Below are 15,093 nucleotides of genomic sequence, written 5' to 3'. Positions count from 1 at the left end.
GTCATACCCAAGAAGACTCGAGGCTGTAATTTCTGCCAAAGGTGCATCAACAAAGTACTGACTAAAGGGTCTGAATACTTATGTAAATGTGATATTTTAATTAGCAAAAAAAATCTAAAAACCTGTTTTTGCTTGGTGATTAGGGGGAATTGTGTGTAGATTGAGGGGAAAAAACAATTTTAATAAATTTTAGAATAAGGCTGTAACCGAACAAAATGTGGAAAAAGTCAAGGGGTTTGAATACTTTCCGAAAACACTGTATATAAACAAAACTGTTTTATTCAGTGTGTTTTACTCCGTGTGAATGAAGAGAAATGGTATTCTCTGTATAAGTTGACCATAGCCATGAGGGACTAGTAGTGGTTTGAATAATGTCTCTCTATTTGAGTGAATACTCTATAGAATCATCTGTTTCCATTTTCAATAGCCTCCCTAGTTGAGTAGAGGTTTCCCCATTTTCAATAGCCTCCCTAGTTGAGTAGAGGTTTCCCCATTTTGAATAGCCTCCCTAGTTGAGTAGAGGTTTCCCCATTTTCAATAGCCTCCCTAGTTGAGTAGAGGTTTCCCCATTTTCAATAGCCTCCCTAGTTGAGTAGAGGTTTCCCCATTTCCAAGCACTTCATCATTTGATCTTGGTTAGTGTACGCTAGCTAGGCTAAATGAGTGCTGTTCCTTTTGTGACTATGACAGGAACATGTACAGTAGGCACTCAAGTAGATTAAAATATGGTTGAAAGAATATATTAAAACAGAGACTTGCAACTTGAATACTGAAATCCACTGAAAATACTGGAACACTAAATCAAATGCTAAAACTGAAACTGATACACCTGAAATGGTTCATGGACATTTGTTAATGTCTCAGAAACAAGCCTGTACATTCCTGCTGCTAACTCAATGAGCTAAATGTGATAGACTGTCAAGAGCGTTTGTGAATTATTAAGCACAAATAGCAATAACTGACCAGAACTAGGCAAAGCACTCCTTTGTGTTTGCTTGGTAAGATGAAGAGTTGTGAGCCTTTGAACTTTTATTGAAATGAAACATTTCTTTGTATTATTTATGTGTCGCTTGTTTGAATGAAAGGTTGATTGACGCCACCACTCTTCAAGCTAATGCTGACTTTGGTTCAATTTCGGACGTGTTCTTATCTGCAGTGCCTTTAGAAACTTTTCCCACATGTTGTTGTGTTACAGCCTGAATTTAAAAATGACTAAATTGAGATAGTGTCACACAATACCCTATAATGTCAAAGTGGAATTATGTTTATAGAAATGTTTACAAATGAATAAAAAATGAAAAGCTGGAATGTCTCGAGTCAGTAAGTATTCAACCCCTTGCTTTAGAAGTCACTTAATAAGTTGCATATGTGCAATAATAATACTTCATCTCTGTACCCCACACATTCAGTCGAGCAGTGAATTTCAAACAGATTGAACCACAAAGACCAGGGAGGTTTTTGAAAGCCTCGCAAAGAAGGACACCTATTGGTAGATGGGTACAAAAAACAGACATTGCATATCCCTTTGAGCATGGTGAAGTTGTTAATTACACTTTGGATGGTGTATCAATACACCCAGTCACTACAAATAATTTTTATTTTGTATTTTTTTCTCTCCCCAATTTGTAGTTGTATGTAGTCTTGTCCCATCGCTGCAACTCCCATACGGACTAGGGAGAGGTGAAGGTTGAGAGCCGTGTGTCCTCCGAAACACGACCCCGCTTCTTGACACAATACCTGCTTATCCCAGAAGCCAGCCACACCAGTGTGTCGGAGGAAACACCGTACACCTGGCGACCGTGTCAGCGTCATGCAGTCGCTAGAGCGCGATGAGACAAGGACATCCCGGCCGGGATGGCTGTGATAGGATAAAACTGATGATGGATCAGCAACATTGTAGTTACTCAACAATACTAACCTAATTGACAGAATGAAAAATATTCCAAACCATGCATCCTGTTTGCAACAGGGCACTAAAGTAGTACTGCAAAAAATGTGTCAAAGCAATTAACTCTTTGTCCTGAACACAAAGTGTTGTATTTGGGGCAAATCCAATACAACACATTACTGAGTACCACTCAACATTTTCAATCATAATGGTGGCTGATTATGTCAAGGGTATGCTTGTAATTGTTAAGGACTGGGGAGTTTTTCAGGTTAAATATCAACGGAATGGAGCTAAGCACAGGCAAAATTCTGGAGGAAAACCTGGTTCTGTCTGCTTTCCACCAGACAATAGGAGATGAATTTGCCTTTCAGCATGCCAATAACCTAACACTTAAGGCCAAATCTACACTGGAGTTGCTTACCAAGAAGACAGTGAATCTTCGAGTGGCTGAGTTACAGTTTTGACATAAATCTACTTGAAAATCTATGGCAAGACCTGAAAATGGTTGTCTAGCAATGATTAACAACCAACTTGACAGAGCTTGAAGAATGTTGAAACTATTAATGGGCAAATGTTGCACAAACCAGGTGTGGAAAGTGCTTAGAAACATACCCAGAAAGAATCACAGCAGTCATCGCTGCCAAAGGTGTTTCTACAAAGTATTGACTCGGGTGTGAATACTTATGTAAATTAGATATTTCTGTATTTCATTTTCAAGAAATTTGCAAAAAAAAATCTAAAAACATGGTTTCACTTTGTCATTATAGGGTATTGTGTGTAGTAGATGGGTGAGAGAAAACAAAACTAATTCATCCATTTTTATTCAGGCTGTAACACAACAAAATGTGGAATAAGTCAAGAGTTTGAATACTTTCTGAAGGCACAGTATGTAGTCAAAAGTCTAGCCAATTGTATTTCAGTCTAAAATCAACATTGCCAAATTAGAATGTGTTCAAATGGATATTTCATTGGCTGAATTGTTCAACAACAGGGCAGCAGCAGATGGTCTTGTCTGTATTGCAGAGCATGTGAGCTGTGTAGGCCCAGTTTACTGGTGTAACAAAGACACCCGCCCTGTTTTTACCTGATACCTGTATCATGTTACACACACACCTAGGTTTGCTGTGGTGTGGTGTAGCCTTACAAACCATGATTAGGGTTATTTACATGGTGTGGTTTGCCTTAGGCCCACACCAATTATCTCTATCTTATGTGTTCCTTTTGTTATGTCACTTCATTCATAAAAGATTATGTGGTGATGGATAGTGTCACTCACACCAAATGCAACAGAATGTTGAACAATGAGGCTAATATAGCAGTAATATCCCACTACTAAAATGGGTCTCAGGTCAAATGTGAGTCATATTGTACTGTAGGTCTAAAGAGAAATACATTAGCACATAGGATATAATGCCAGTTCCAACATGACACGGATACTTCCAATAAGTTTATTGGTGCAAGATGCTTGTAATGTCACCGATATCGTACATGGCACACATTTCACTGACACCACTTTAGGGCGTTATGAGGAGAGGCATTTGCTTGCCAAATTGCTTTGTCACAGTTTAGTCATGTGAGTGTCTTGCTCATGCGTTTAAACTCTGTAGTAGGCTTATGTACAAACAAATAATATGATTCCTTCTACAGGGGCTAAACTATTACAAGGATATTGTATTCATAGAATAGAGAATTATAAAAGCTAAATTAACATGGCATCCAATATATGACCTTGTCGCCAACAGCTGTGTTTGGCTGGATGGTTGAGTTCCCAAACTTCCCACTGATAGGTTACAGAGAAGTGACTAGTCAGATCAAATCAACTCAAATTGTATTGGTCACACACATATTTAGCAGATGCTATTGCGGGTGTAGCGAAATGCTTGTAAATATTTCCCTGCCTGCCCTCTACACACAAGTTTGTTTTCTGCTTTTTATAAACCTACAAATCCTCCTTAATCTTCAGAACACACAGAGAGAGCTGCTGAATATTGGGATTTGGAAATGCTTCACTTGGAAAAAGGTCCCCTCTTCCCCTCTCTGTCTACATTTCCTGAAAGCATTAACTGCATATTGGATATTTATTATTATCTTCTAAACAATAAGGCAATAAAGGTTTTTATTGGCCATCAGTATATTTATTGTTACCGACCTACAGTGCATAGGCATTTTGTTTTTGTCAATTAACGTAGCAATTATATGTCATGGCTAATGCGATTAAGGAATAATTCAACAGTTATCACCTCCTGACACGTGAGAAAATGTGCATGTGTTTACAAACAGCATATTGTGACACCCTGCTTGGCAAGATAAGTACATACCCCATATTATATGGCGCACTACTGAATGTCCCGGATATTCCTCGCACCGGAAGAGAAGGGGTACATTTCCCAGCCATCTTGTGGCAGTATCTAGCGAATTGTTCGCAGCCAGCCTCGTAGAATCGGAGGTAAATCCCGCCGAAGGGGCGCCATCATGCCCGGACAACTGCAAGAAGGCTTCGGCTGCGTCGTAACGAATCGGTTTGACCAGCTATTGGACGATGAATCAGATCCGTTCGAGGTGTTAAAGGCGGCGGAGAACAAGAAGAAAGAGGCGGCCGCAGCTAGTATCACCAAGTCTGCAGCCCAAGCTGCCAAGCAGCCCAAGAAAGAGTCACAGAAGGACAGGAAGAATCCGCTCCTTGACAAAAAAGATGAAACTCAGGCTCCAGTACCTCCGAAGAAAGAAGGTAAGGTTCACACGTTGGTATTGCGTTTAAATATTTCAAAACCTGCAAAAACCTAGCCAGCTTGGTAACAACAGCATGATGAGGGTCAACATGGTACCTGTCCTGTTGTCAACAGAACCCACTGCAAACATGCACATATCCAATGCATGATTATTGGACAGGTTAATGCATTGGATATGTACTGTATATCACCCAAACAGTGCACTCACGCTAACCTGTCGCGGATATGAATTCCACCTGCAGGATGTGGATTGTTTGTAGATGATACTCCAGTGGTAGTTGCGCAGTAAAATGTGTTTGTCGTGAAAAAGCTCGAGTTTGGTGGGCATGTATATGAATTAGATAACTTATTTTTTTGCTGAGCAAAAAGGTAGCTGGCTCGTCTAGGATTTGCGGGGAATGTTTGCTGCGCAGTTAGCTAACGTTAGCTATTCTTCAAAACACTGATGCGACTAAACTGTATAAAATAAATATCGAGTTTAACGTCAAGGCCCGTGCGTTATCCTGCAAGTACATCATTGGGTAGGTAGCTAGCCAACCAAAGTCCCATGCTGGTTATTGTTGTTCCAGCATTTTGGTAGAAACAGACCAATACAGGTAGCAAACCTTGCACCGTTTAATTGATCTAGTTAATGCATAGTTAGCACTGTTTTGTGTTGTCTGTTCAAACGGTTTGTGCAGTAACGTGTTGTGACAGTCTTTGACAGCGTGCTGGCGTTTCTTTGCAGAAGCATTTCCAAACAGATCATCTTAGCTACTTTTGTTAGCTAGTTTGCTGAATTAGTAGCTAAGTTACTAGGATTTCGTCTACGTGCATTCGCTGTATTTTTTGTAAACAAGTGATTTGGCCAGATGTCCTTAACTACACAAGTATAAATACCATGCCTACATGCACTGAAAGCAGGCGTGTCTGCTGTCAAAGTAATACACCACGACAGGGCGTAGCTAACACTCCACACCCTCATGAGATAGGTCATACCAGACGAAGCTGATTAGCTAACACATTTGCTGACAACTGACACATATTTCGTGTTAAATGCTTACTTGAAGCTCCTCGTGCAATTCGTCTCTAGTCTAGACACCAGTGCATTATACCACTCTTGGTTGTATTATACTTTTTGGTTACACATTATTTGGCTCCAACACCCATTATCAGACCAAAACATGTTTTAATCAAAAGGTATTATTGATTGAAAGAGTGGTGAATGTTCATGGGATTTTTCACTGCACAACCCTTTTCATTTGTCTCTGTAGTCATCTCTGGCCAGTGCTGATTGGCCACATCTAAAGCCTCCATGTGTTGTTGTGGTAGCAGTTATCAGGCGGGTGGGCCGAAGGCCGGACCAGCAGGGCCAGCCTGGCACCCAGGGCGGGCAGGGGGAGGGGCGGCCCACCGGCGACAGGAGGCCGGACAACAGGAGACCCCCACGCGAGCGCCGCTTCGACAAACCCCTTGAGGACAAGCCCGACGGTGGAGAAAGAGGAGAGTTCTCTGTAGACAAGTGAGTAATTTCTGTAGTAAATGACAATGGTCAGCATTTTTGTTGTTGATAATAAGGGTTGGTAATGTAAATCTGGTTGTCTAGGACGCATTGTATGCTTCAGTTTGTTACTTTTTAAGTGTCAGGTGGCACCAGACTGACTGTGGTGTAAAGAAAAAAGGGGGGGGGGGAGTCTAAATTCAAATCATACTTATCCTTGCATGTTTTTTTTGTTTTTTTTTTTCATTTTATTTTTAACTTTCAATAAAGTATTATTCATAGTCCTGAGCTGCTCCTATCTGCCCTCCTTGATGCAAAGTCTGTGTGTGTCCCTCATCAGGCCTCTAGGAGACCGGCCCCCCAGAGGGCGCGGTGGCAGCCGTGCTGGGCGTGGTGGACGGGGACGGGGCATGGGCCGGGGCGACAGCTTCGACTCCCGCGGCAAACGGGACTTCGACAGACACAGTGGTGGCGACAAACCGTGAGTCATTTCTGCTCCGAGTCCTCAAAGGATTTTTTTGGGGGGGATTTGATCTTCAGATGCTCTGTAACTAGTGATGGTGGCGCATTTGGTTTTATGTTTGTCTCAACAGTCAGAAATCCGAGGAGAAGCGTGGCGGGAGTGGTGTTCACAACCGGGGAAACCCCAAGGACGAAACGAGGTGGGTGTTCAAAAAATCAGAACCTATTTCCTTAAATGGAGACCGATCAGACTACTATGTGCAAGGTCCTATACGGAGGAAGCCCTGGCTTTGTTGATATTGACTGATTTCTGCTTTTGCCCCAGAGGGGATAAATAAATTGAATTTCTGTTCCCAGTGTTGATGCCGAACAGACTACTGCCCCTGAGGAAACCCCTGAGGGAGTGGAACACACCCCTGCTGACTCTGAGAATAAGTGAGTACCCTCCTGGACTTGTCCAGTTAACCCCCCCCCACACACACCCCAGGACTGCTGTTCTGACTGAAATGGGATAACCAACTAATTTCTCTCCTTTTTCATTTAACCTTTATTTTTACAGGTTAAATATAATTTTTGCACGGGAAACCTAGTCTTGGAGTTAACATCACTGTACCGGTTCACTAGGGTGCTCCATTCATACTGCTTCATTCAGTCTGATCTCAACGTTCAATTCATCACATGGTCCACAACGCACGTAGCACTACAGTCAATCTAGAAGAAATCTAAAACGACAAACCCAATTTGAAAGCTAACAGACTGGTAATAGCTTGCGGTAACAGATGCGTCTCCGTCTCTTCCAGGGAGAACGAAGTAGAGGAACCTAAGGAGGAGGGCCCCAAGGAGATGACCCTGGACGAATGGAAGGCCATGCAGGATAAGGAGCGTGCCAAGGTGGAGTTTAACATCCGCAAGCCCAACGAGGGAGCCGACAGCAAGTGGAACAAGGGCTACATGCTGCACAAGTCCAAGAGCGAAGATGTCAGCGACGAAAAGCCTAAAGATGTAAGTGACACAAACTGTGCCAAATGTTTGCTTCTCTATCGCTGCGCTGTCATGTATATCTTATGTTTTGCCATTGTATTTAGTTGTATTTTTAATGTTTCATTATTTTTTTCAACCCTATATTTGAGCAAAGTGTGTGTTATTTAGATTAAGGATGTGACTGAATCGTTTAAATCATTTGTTTTCATTTCAAATCCATCTGAAGTCAAAACATCTACGGATATACTCTACTGAATTAATATTGGTGAATGTTCAAGAAGTGTAGGATTAGCTGTACTGTTGCGTTTCAAGTTTGGAAAGGAGTTGCAATTAGAGAAGTTTGATTCTTATTGACTGATCAACGCTAAAGAAGTATGCACATCTTTAAGGTATTGATTTATTGTTGTTTTGTTTATGTATTAGCCACCAAAAAGGCTGATATAAACCAGATCGTAATGCAAACCAGATAAAAACCCTCCCCGTGAGGCTGTCATTACAAAAGTGCTCGGCCTTATTGTTGGTCCTTTCTCTTGGATGTTGCAGAGACCAGCTGTGATTGATACTCCGGAGATTGAAGAGTTGACCCCCTTGTTCAAGGTATCTGTTTCAAAAATTCAACCCATGACAGTTCTGATAAAACAAGCCTTCATCTACACATGCATACACATTGGCATAGTAGTTGAATTATGTCGAACAATAGTTAGTATGTTGGCTATTTGAGTTTACATGGTTGCATGAGTGGACTCTTGTCTAAATGTAAAACTCTAGCTCTGACTAAATGTAAACAAAGTCAAATCTCCTATATCAGGGCAACCCTGATGAAATCGGCCCGGACCACCACTTCCGCAAGCCCGCCAACGACATCACAGCCCAGCTGGAGATCAACTTTGGAGACCTGGGCCGCCCTGGGCGCGGGCGCGGGGGAGCCCGTGGAGGAAGGGGAGGCCGCGGTGGAGGAGGCGGCCGATCCGACCGTCCGGTTCGCGCAGGGGGAGTTCGACCCGAAAAGGTAACGCTAATTGAGGCTGTTGTAACTGACCACAAATGGTTGTAAATAATGATCACAAAAGGCTACGGTTACTTTGGCCCTATAAAATCAGTTTTATTTTTTGCCTGATTCCGTTTTATTTTTTCCCAAGTCCCATTTTCCAGTTTTCCGTTTTTTAGGTTCTCTCTCAAAATCACACTTGTTGATTTAAAAAAAAAAAAAAGAACAGAACATACATTTATTTAAGTTCACAACAATGTTTAACCGCTCTAGGGTATGATCTGGCCAACATCCAGTGAGGTTGCAGAGCACCAAATTCAATTACAGAAATGCTCATTATAAAAATCCTGAAAACATATTTTACATAGGTTTAAAGATTAACTTCTTGTTAAACCAACCACAGTGTCATATTTATAAAATGCTTTTTGGCGAAAGCATACCTAGCCAAGAACATACCTAGGCCAGAACATAGCCCAGTTGACAAATTATTACAAACAGTAACCAGCCAAGCAGAAGCGTTACAAAACTCAGAAATAGAGAGAAAATTAATCCCTTACCTTTGATGGTCTTCAAAGGGGGGGGGGGGGGGATTTTGGGGTGTTCAACTTAATGCAAGTGAGCACCAACAAGAGCTTGTTGTTTGGTTTAGCAGTCTTTCTGTAGTGCTCCTGTGATTTGCAGAAGAATCCGTAATGTATTTGGTCCATGTCTGATGATTAACTTGGGCTAATGTAATGCATTTCTGAATAAGTCCAATACATTTGAGGTGATTTCTCTGCAAAATTCAATGCATTTTTGAATATTGTTGAATTGAATGTCTGGATTCCGTGACTCCGTCCGCGTTCTCCGCAACGCAGCTTGTATAGGACCCTAGGTTACTGACCACAGAAAGCTGTTTTCACTGACCACAAAGTGAAATTCTGTGCTGAAGTTGACTATTGTTTTGAACTGTGTTGTTCATCTATAATCTCCCAACTGAAAAACATTTTCTCCCTACTGAACATGACCCAGTATTCTCTTGAGCTTTTATAAATGCCTTATTTTTTTTCTCTCTTGGTCCCCAGCCAGGTGGAGTGTCTGTTCCCAATGTTGACGACCCAGAGGCCTTCCCAGCCCTGGCCTAAGACTTCAGCATCGCCACCAGCCCGCTCCGTCAGCGCCTCCGCCCCCCCTCCTATGAGGCTTGCATGCTTACAACTTCAAGTATATGAGAGAAGAGGAGAAAAAAAGGAAATGATTTTAACGACGAAAAGAAGACAGTCATCCATACCATTCACAGCTGAGGACTGACATTTTAACCTGTTTTGAAAGGACTGATAAAAAGACAAAAAAAAGAGGAAAAATTACTTCTCTTGTTACACTGAAGCAAGTTATTGGTAGAAGTTTTGTATTTAGAGACAAGATAGCAGGGATGTTTTCATATATTATTTGTTTTTTTCAGAGATTATGCGTATATACTTCATGGATATTTTTTTGTATTGCTGCTTGAATATATGCATTTCCAAGATTGAGGTTGAAGTGTGTGTGTTCCTCCTTAGGCTTTGGCTGGCTTTCCTCATGACTTTACCTGAATATTTTGTGGTCATCTTAGACAAGCTTTTATTTTGAAGGGGTGACTTTTAAGTCATGCATTACTCAGATGTTAAACTTTAAAATATGTTTTAGTACCTTTGTACTAAATCTATGAACTGTGTTTTTAAAAGTAGTGACTCCTTATAAGTGTAATGTTTCTGCTTGTTATGCAGTGAAAGTTGATGCCTCTGGTTTCCTTTTATTTTCCTATTGATAGCTTGGCTCTTATTTTTCTGGTGGACCAGTGGTTGGTGTGTTTTATCCCTGGTCCAGATGTTACTACCTGTGTCTTTAGGGCAGCCATGGCCCAAATGTGTATCTAGGCTGGTCCTTGTAGGTTGTACAGGCTATACTATTAGTAACCTTAAGACCACTATGCGAATATATTGTATTTTGGTGTGTGTGTGTGTGTGTGTGTGATTGGGTTGACTGTGAACAATAATTACTTAAACACTTGAAGTACTCCCCTGCCACGGACTTGACATTCTCCAGGAACTTGACCGCAAGTTCAAAAGCAGCTCGGTTTGGCCTGAAGTAGTTTTTATTTCTGAGAACATAGAAATGACTATCTAGGTAAGATTGTGGACATATCTTGCAATTAGAGTCTTTGATAAATGTAGTATTTGTAGTCTAATCTTTTAGAGTTTGCAAAGCACTTGGTTCCTATCAGCACCAGAACTCTGAAGTAAAGCCCTTTTTTTTAAATTTTTTTTTATTTTATTTTCCCTCTTGTGATCATCTTTGCTGTTATTTTTGCATTTTGTTATAATTACTACAGCAGCACTACAGCATAATTTGTCTGAAAGAAATGTGCCGTTCAATGTGGAGCAATCGAGTGCTACAGAATGTATGACTGCTAATCGTGCTTGTAGTCATCTGTGTCTTGCATTTCCAGGCTAGGTTTTATTGTACCGAAGTAGGTATACTTCACACATTGGGTTTGGGGAAGGGGTACATTTTACTATTTTAAGTGACTGAAAGCTTTATATTCCAATGCTCTGGAAAGACTTGCTGGTAATACAGGGACACAGGTGACTGGAGCAAACCTTTTGTAGGACTGTTTGAGCCATTTGACGGTAGACTTTTCTGCAAACATCCCTGTTCTAATAAATTGCTTAGAGGTGTTAAATGTATTCTGCCCCTGGCAGTGAGTTGTGTGAGATCATTACTGTGACTTTTAAAAAGAACACTCTTAAAAAAAAAAAAGTGTTTTTCTATATTCAGGCTGTGTGTGATTTTTCTTGGGGGGGGGGTATTCAATTATGTCGTAAGCTTGATAGGACTGCATATGGCAGCAGATTACATTGTCAACACAGAAATTATGTTTTAGGTTATATCCAGATAGCACATTTTAAAGGCCCAGTGCAGTCAAAATGTGATTTTCCTGTGTTTTTCTATATTTCTACACTGAGGTTGGAATAATACTGTGAAATTGCAAAACAATTATGATAATGCCCCTTTTGGTGTAAGAGCTGTTTGAAAAGACTGCATGAATTCAGCCTGTTTTGGTGGGATGGAGTTTTGGCCTGCCTGGTGACAACACAATGAGTGAATAGACCAATAAGAAAAAGTTCCAAACTTTTCTGCCAATAACAGCTAGTTTTCCCCTCCCTCAGACCACTTCCAGACAGTCCTAGCTAAATTATTGTTTGAGAAATAGCTAGTAATCTATTTTTGTTTTTTTTCCCAACCATTTTAATTGCAAACTATCACAGTAAGGTACTTAATTGTTACCCAGTAATGATTTTATATTGAGAGAAAAACATCTGCATTGGACAATTACAATTTGATAAGATTCAAGTGTGAAACTAATACTATTGGAAATCACAACACATACTATTGGAAATCACAACACACACAAGATGATGCCAACCATAGATTACATAAATGTTCAATTTCTTAGGCCAGGCAGGCTTTCCTTATGACATGGAATATTGATATGAAAACCTGGTTTTAATGTCTATGATAAAAATATGGGAGTGTGGGCGCGTTCGAGCGGATCACTTCTGTCAGGTCGTTGACCATTGTTGGTCAGCGCTTTTCAAAGTGTGTAGCATTATGGTTATAAAAATTGTCTGGCTTGCAACTACGTGTCAACTGCGTCAACAAAAGTCGTGTGATCAAAGGTCATGCCGCTTTTGATGAAGTCGCCGCAGTTGCTTCTCACCAACTGCACCCGCTGACTCAAATAATCAAAGCTTGAGTTTGGGAAACTGCTCTAACCAATGAATTGTACACACATTATGTTGCCAGTATGTATGATATGGGGGGTGTAGAAATGTGTATTATTTATACAGACAAACATTTATTAACTATAGCAGCCATTTTGACTCTGCCATGTTGATCTGAGACTTGCTGTTGGAAAACCATTACAGTGTCGGGACTTTCGGCTGTTGTCGATGCACGTCCAACGACTTCACTCCTCGACTTTCGTCTCCAGTCGGTTGTTTTCGCCTTACCACTCAAACGCGCCTACTGTATTAATCTACATTCTGGCTATCTAGGTTTAAACTCCACAATTTGTACATCTAGGTAGAGTTGGGTGGCGAAGACTGTGGGCGGGTGGAGTGGACCTCTGTGACTACATTGAGTCACTGTCAGTCGATTCAAGAAAACAGTCAGTTGTATTTAAAGCAAAGTTTTATAAAAATTGTGGATTTCAGCAAACAGAAAGGCATGCAGCTACAGAGGACAAGCAGATACACGTACAGTGCCTTGCGAAAGTATTCGGCCCCCTTGAACTTTGCAACCTTTTGCCACATTTCAGGCTTCAAACATAAAGATATAAAACTGTATTTTTTTGTGAAGAATCAACAACAAGTGGGACACAATCATGAAGTGGAACGACATTTATTGGATATTTCAAACTTTTTTAACAAATCAAAAACTGAAAAATTGGGCGTGCAAAATTATTCAGCCCCTTTACTTTCAGTGCAGCAAACTCTCTCCAGAAGTTCAGTGAGGATCTCTGAATGATCCAATGTTGACCTAAATGACTAATGATGATAAATACAATCCACCTGTGTGTAATCAAGTCTCCGTATAAATGCACCTGCACTGTGATAGTCTCAGAGGTCCTTTAAAAGCGCAGAGAGCATCATGAAGAACAAGGAACACACCAGGCAGGTCCGATATACTGTTGTGAAGAAGTTTAAAGCCGGATTTGGATACAAAAAGATTTCCAGAGCTTTAAACATCCCAAGGAGCACTGTGCAAGCGATAATATTGAAATGGAAGGAGTATCAGACCACTGCAAATCTACCAAGACCTGGCCGTCCCTCTAAACTTTCAGCTCATACAAGGAGAAGACTGATCAGAGATGCAGCCAAGAGGCCCATGATCACTCTGGATGAACTGCAGAGATCTACAGCTGAGGTGGGAGACTCTGTCCATAGGACAACAACAGTATATTGCACAAATCTGGCCTTTATGGAAGAGTGGCAAGAAGAAAGCCATTTCTTAAAGATATCCATAAAAAGTGTTGTTTAAAGTTTGCCACAAGCCACCTGGGAGACACACCAAACATGTGGAAGAAGGTGCTCTGGTCAGATGAAACCAAAATTGAACTTTTTGGCAACAATGCAAAACGTTATGTTTGGCGTAAAAGCAACACAGCTGAACACACCATCCCCACTGTCAAACATGGTGGTTTGGGCCTGCTTTTATTCAGCAGGGACAGGGAAGATGGTTAAAATTGATGGGAAGATGGATGGAGCCAAATACAAGACCATTCTGGAAGAAAACCTGATGGAGTCTGCAAAAGACCTGAGACTGGGACAGAGATTTGTCTTCCAACAAGACAATGATCCAAAACATAAAGCAAAATCTACAATGGAATGGTTCAAAAATAAACATATCCAGGTGTTAGAATGGCCAAGTCAAAGTCCAGACCTGAATCCAATCGAGAATCTGTGGAAAGAACTGAAAACTGCTGTTTACAAATGCTCTCCATCCAACCTCACTGAGCTCGAGCTGTTTTGCAAGGAGGAATGGGAAAAAATTTCAGTCTCTCGATGTGCAAAACTGATAGAGACATACCCCAAGCGACTTACAGCTGTAATCGCAGCAAAAGGTGGCGCTACAAAGTATTAACTTAAGGGGGCTGAATAATTTTGCATGCCCAATTTTTCAGTTTTTGATTTGTTAAAAAAGTTTGAAATATCCAATAAATGTCGTTCCACTTCATGATTGTGTCCCACTTGTTGTTGATTCTTCACAAAAAATACAGTTTTATATCTTTATGTTTGAAGCCTGAAATGTGGCAAAAGATCGCAAAGTTCAAGGGGGCCGAATACTTTCGCAAGGCACTGTAACGGTTTAGAATTTACATTTACAAGTATCGACCAACAGCTACTCAATGTTCAGTCCTCCCACAGTTATCTCCGTTCAACTCCATTGATGTGATGTACATTTTGGAGTTGAGAACCATTTGGGTACATTCTGTTATGACACTTTTGGATCCTACAAGGTGGCTACATTGTAGCAATGGACACGCTTCAGTGGATTACTTTTGTCAAGTCATTGACCAATGTTGGTCACCGCCTTTCAAACTGTTGCATTATGGTTATAAAAATTGTCTGACTTGCGACTCCATGTCAACTGCATGAACTTTACAAAAATGTGATCAAAGCTCATGCAGTTTTTGAAGTCGCTGCACAGTGCAGCCATTGCCTGCATTGTGTGAGGCCCTATTTGTCAACCAATTATTAGGGTGTTTCTGTTTGATCAATGTGAATGTCTAAATACGTGACTGAAACAGGAACCAATTTTGCTCAAATATAAAGCTACAGGGAATACAAATGAAAAGTGATATTTGAGACCTCTAACCAAATAACTGTACACACATTGTTTCCAGTTTGAGTGTATTTTGACATTTATTCAGACAAACTTTTATAAACAATAGCAGCTATGTTAACACTGTCATGCTGATCTTAGCCTTGCTGTTTGAAAGCAACTGCAGTGTCCGACTTTTAGCTGTCGCAGAGTCGACTTC

At 40.8% G+C, this 15,093-nt stretch overlaps 1 protein-coding gene across 3 annotated transcripts; it reads left to right on the top strand.

Moving 5' to 3' along the window:
- The first annotated feature begins 4,232 nt into the window (after positions 1–4,232).
- On the top strand, positions 4,233–11,319 carry LOC110530028 (plasminogen activator inhibitor 1 RNA-binding protein). 3 transcript variants are annotated; one of them, XM_036985588.1, is made up of 9 exons: positions 4,233–4,616; positions 5,932–6,118; positions 6,438–6,578; positions 6,691–6,759; positions 6,917–6,994; positions 7,360–7,561; positions 8,084–8,137; positions 8,349–8,549; positions 9,593–11,319. In XM_036985588.1, exons 1-9 carry the CDS (start codon positions 4,361–4,363, stop codon positions 9,650–9,652), a joined length of 1,248 nt encoding a protein of 415 aa, XP_036841483.1. In that variant the 5' UTR covers positions 4,233–4,360; the 3' UTR covers positions 9,653–11,319. The 3 variants fall into 3 exon arrangements, with proteins under 3 accessions (XP_036841483.1, XP_036841482.1, XP_036841484.1); XM_036985587.1 differs by having other exon boundaries at positions 4,235–4,616; positions 5,929–6,118; XM_036985589.1 differs by having other exon boundaries at positions 4,280–4,616; positions 5,871–6,118.
- The last annotated feature ends 3,774 nt before the right edge of the window (positions 11,320–15,093 follow it).

The sequence above is a fragment of the Oncorhynchus mykiss genome, chromosome 8, assembly GCF_013265735.2.
Source record: "Oncorhynchus mykiss isolate Arlee chromosome 8, USDA_OmykA_1.1, whole genome shotgun sequence".
In the NCBI taxonomy this organism is placed as follows: Eukaryota; Metazoa; Chordata; class Actinopteri; order Salmoniformes; family Salmonidae; genus Oncorhynchus; species Oncorhynchus mykiss.
This window is presented reverse-complemented; position numbering and strand designations above follow the sequence as displayed.

Coding starts and splice junctions, on each gene's coding strand:
- LOC110530028 (XM_036985587.1), top strand. CDS start 4,361: ATGCCCGGACAACTGCAAGAAGGCTTCGGCTGCGTCGTAACGAATCGG. Junction 6,579..6,690: donor CACAGTGGTGGCGACAAACC/GTGAGTCATTTC, acceptor TTGTCTCAACAG/TCAGAAATCCGAGGAGAAGC. Junction 6,995..7,359: donor CCTGCTGACTCTGAGAATAA/GTGAGTACCCTC, acceptor CGTCTCTTCCAG/GGAGAACGAAGTAGAGGAAC.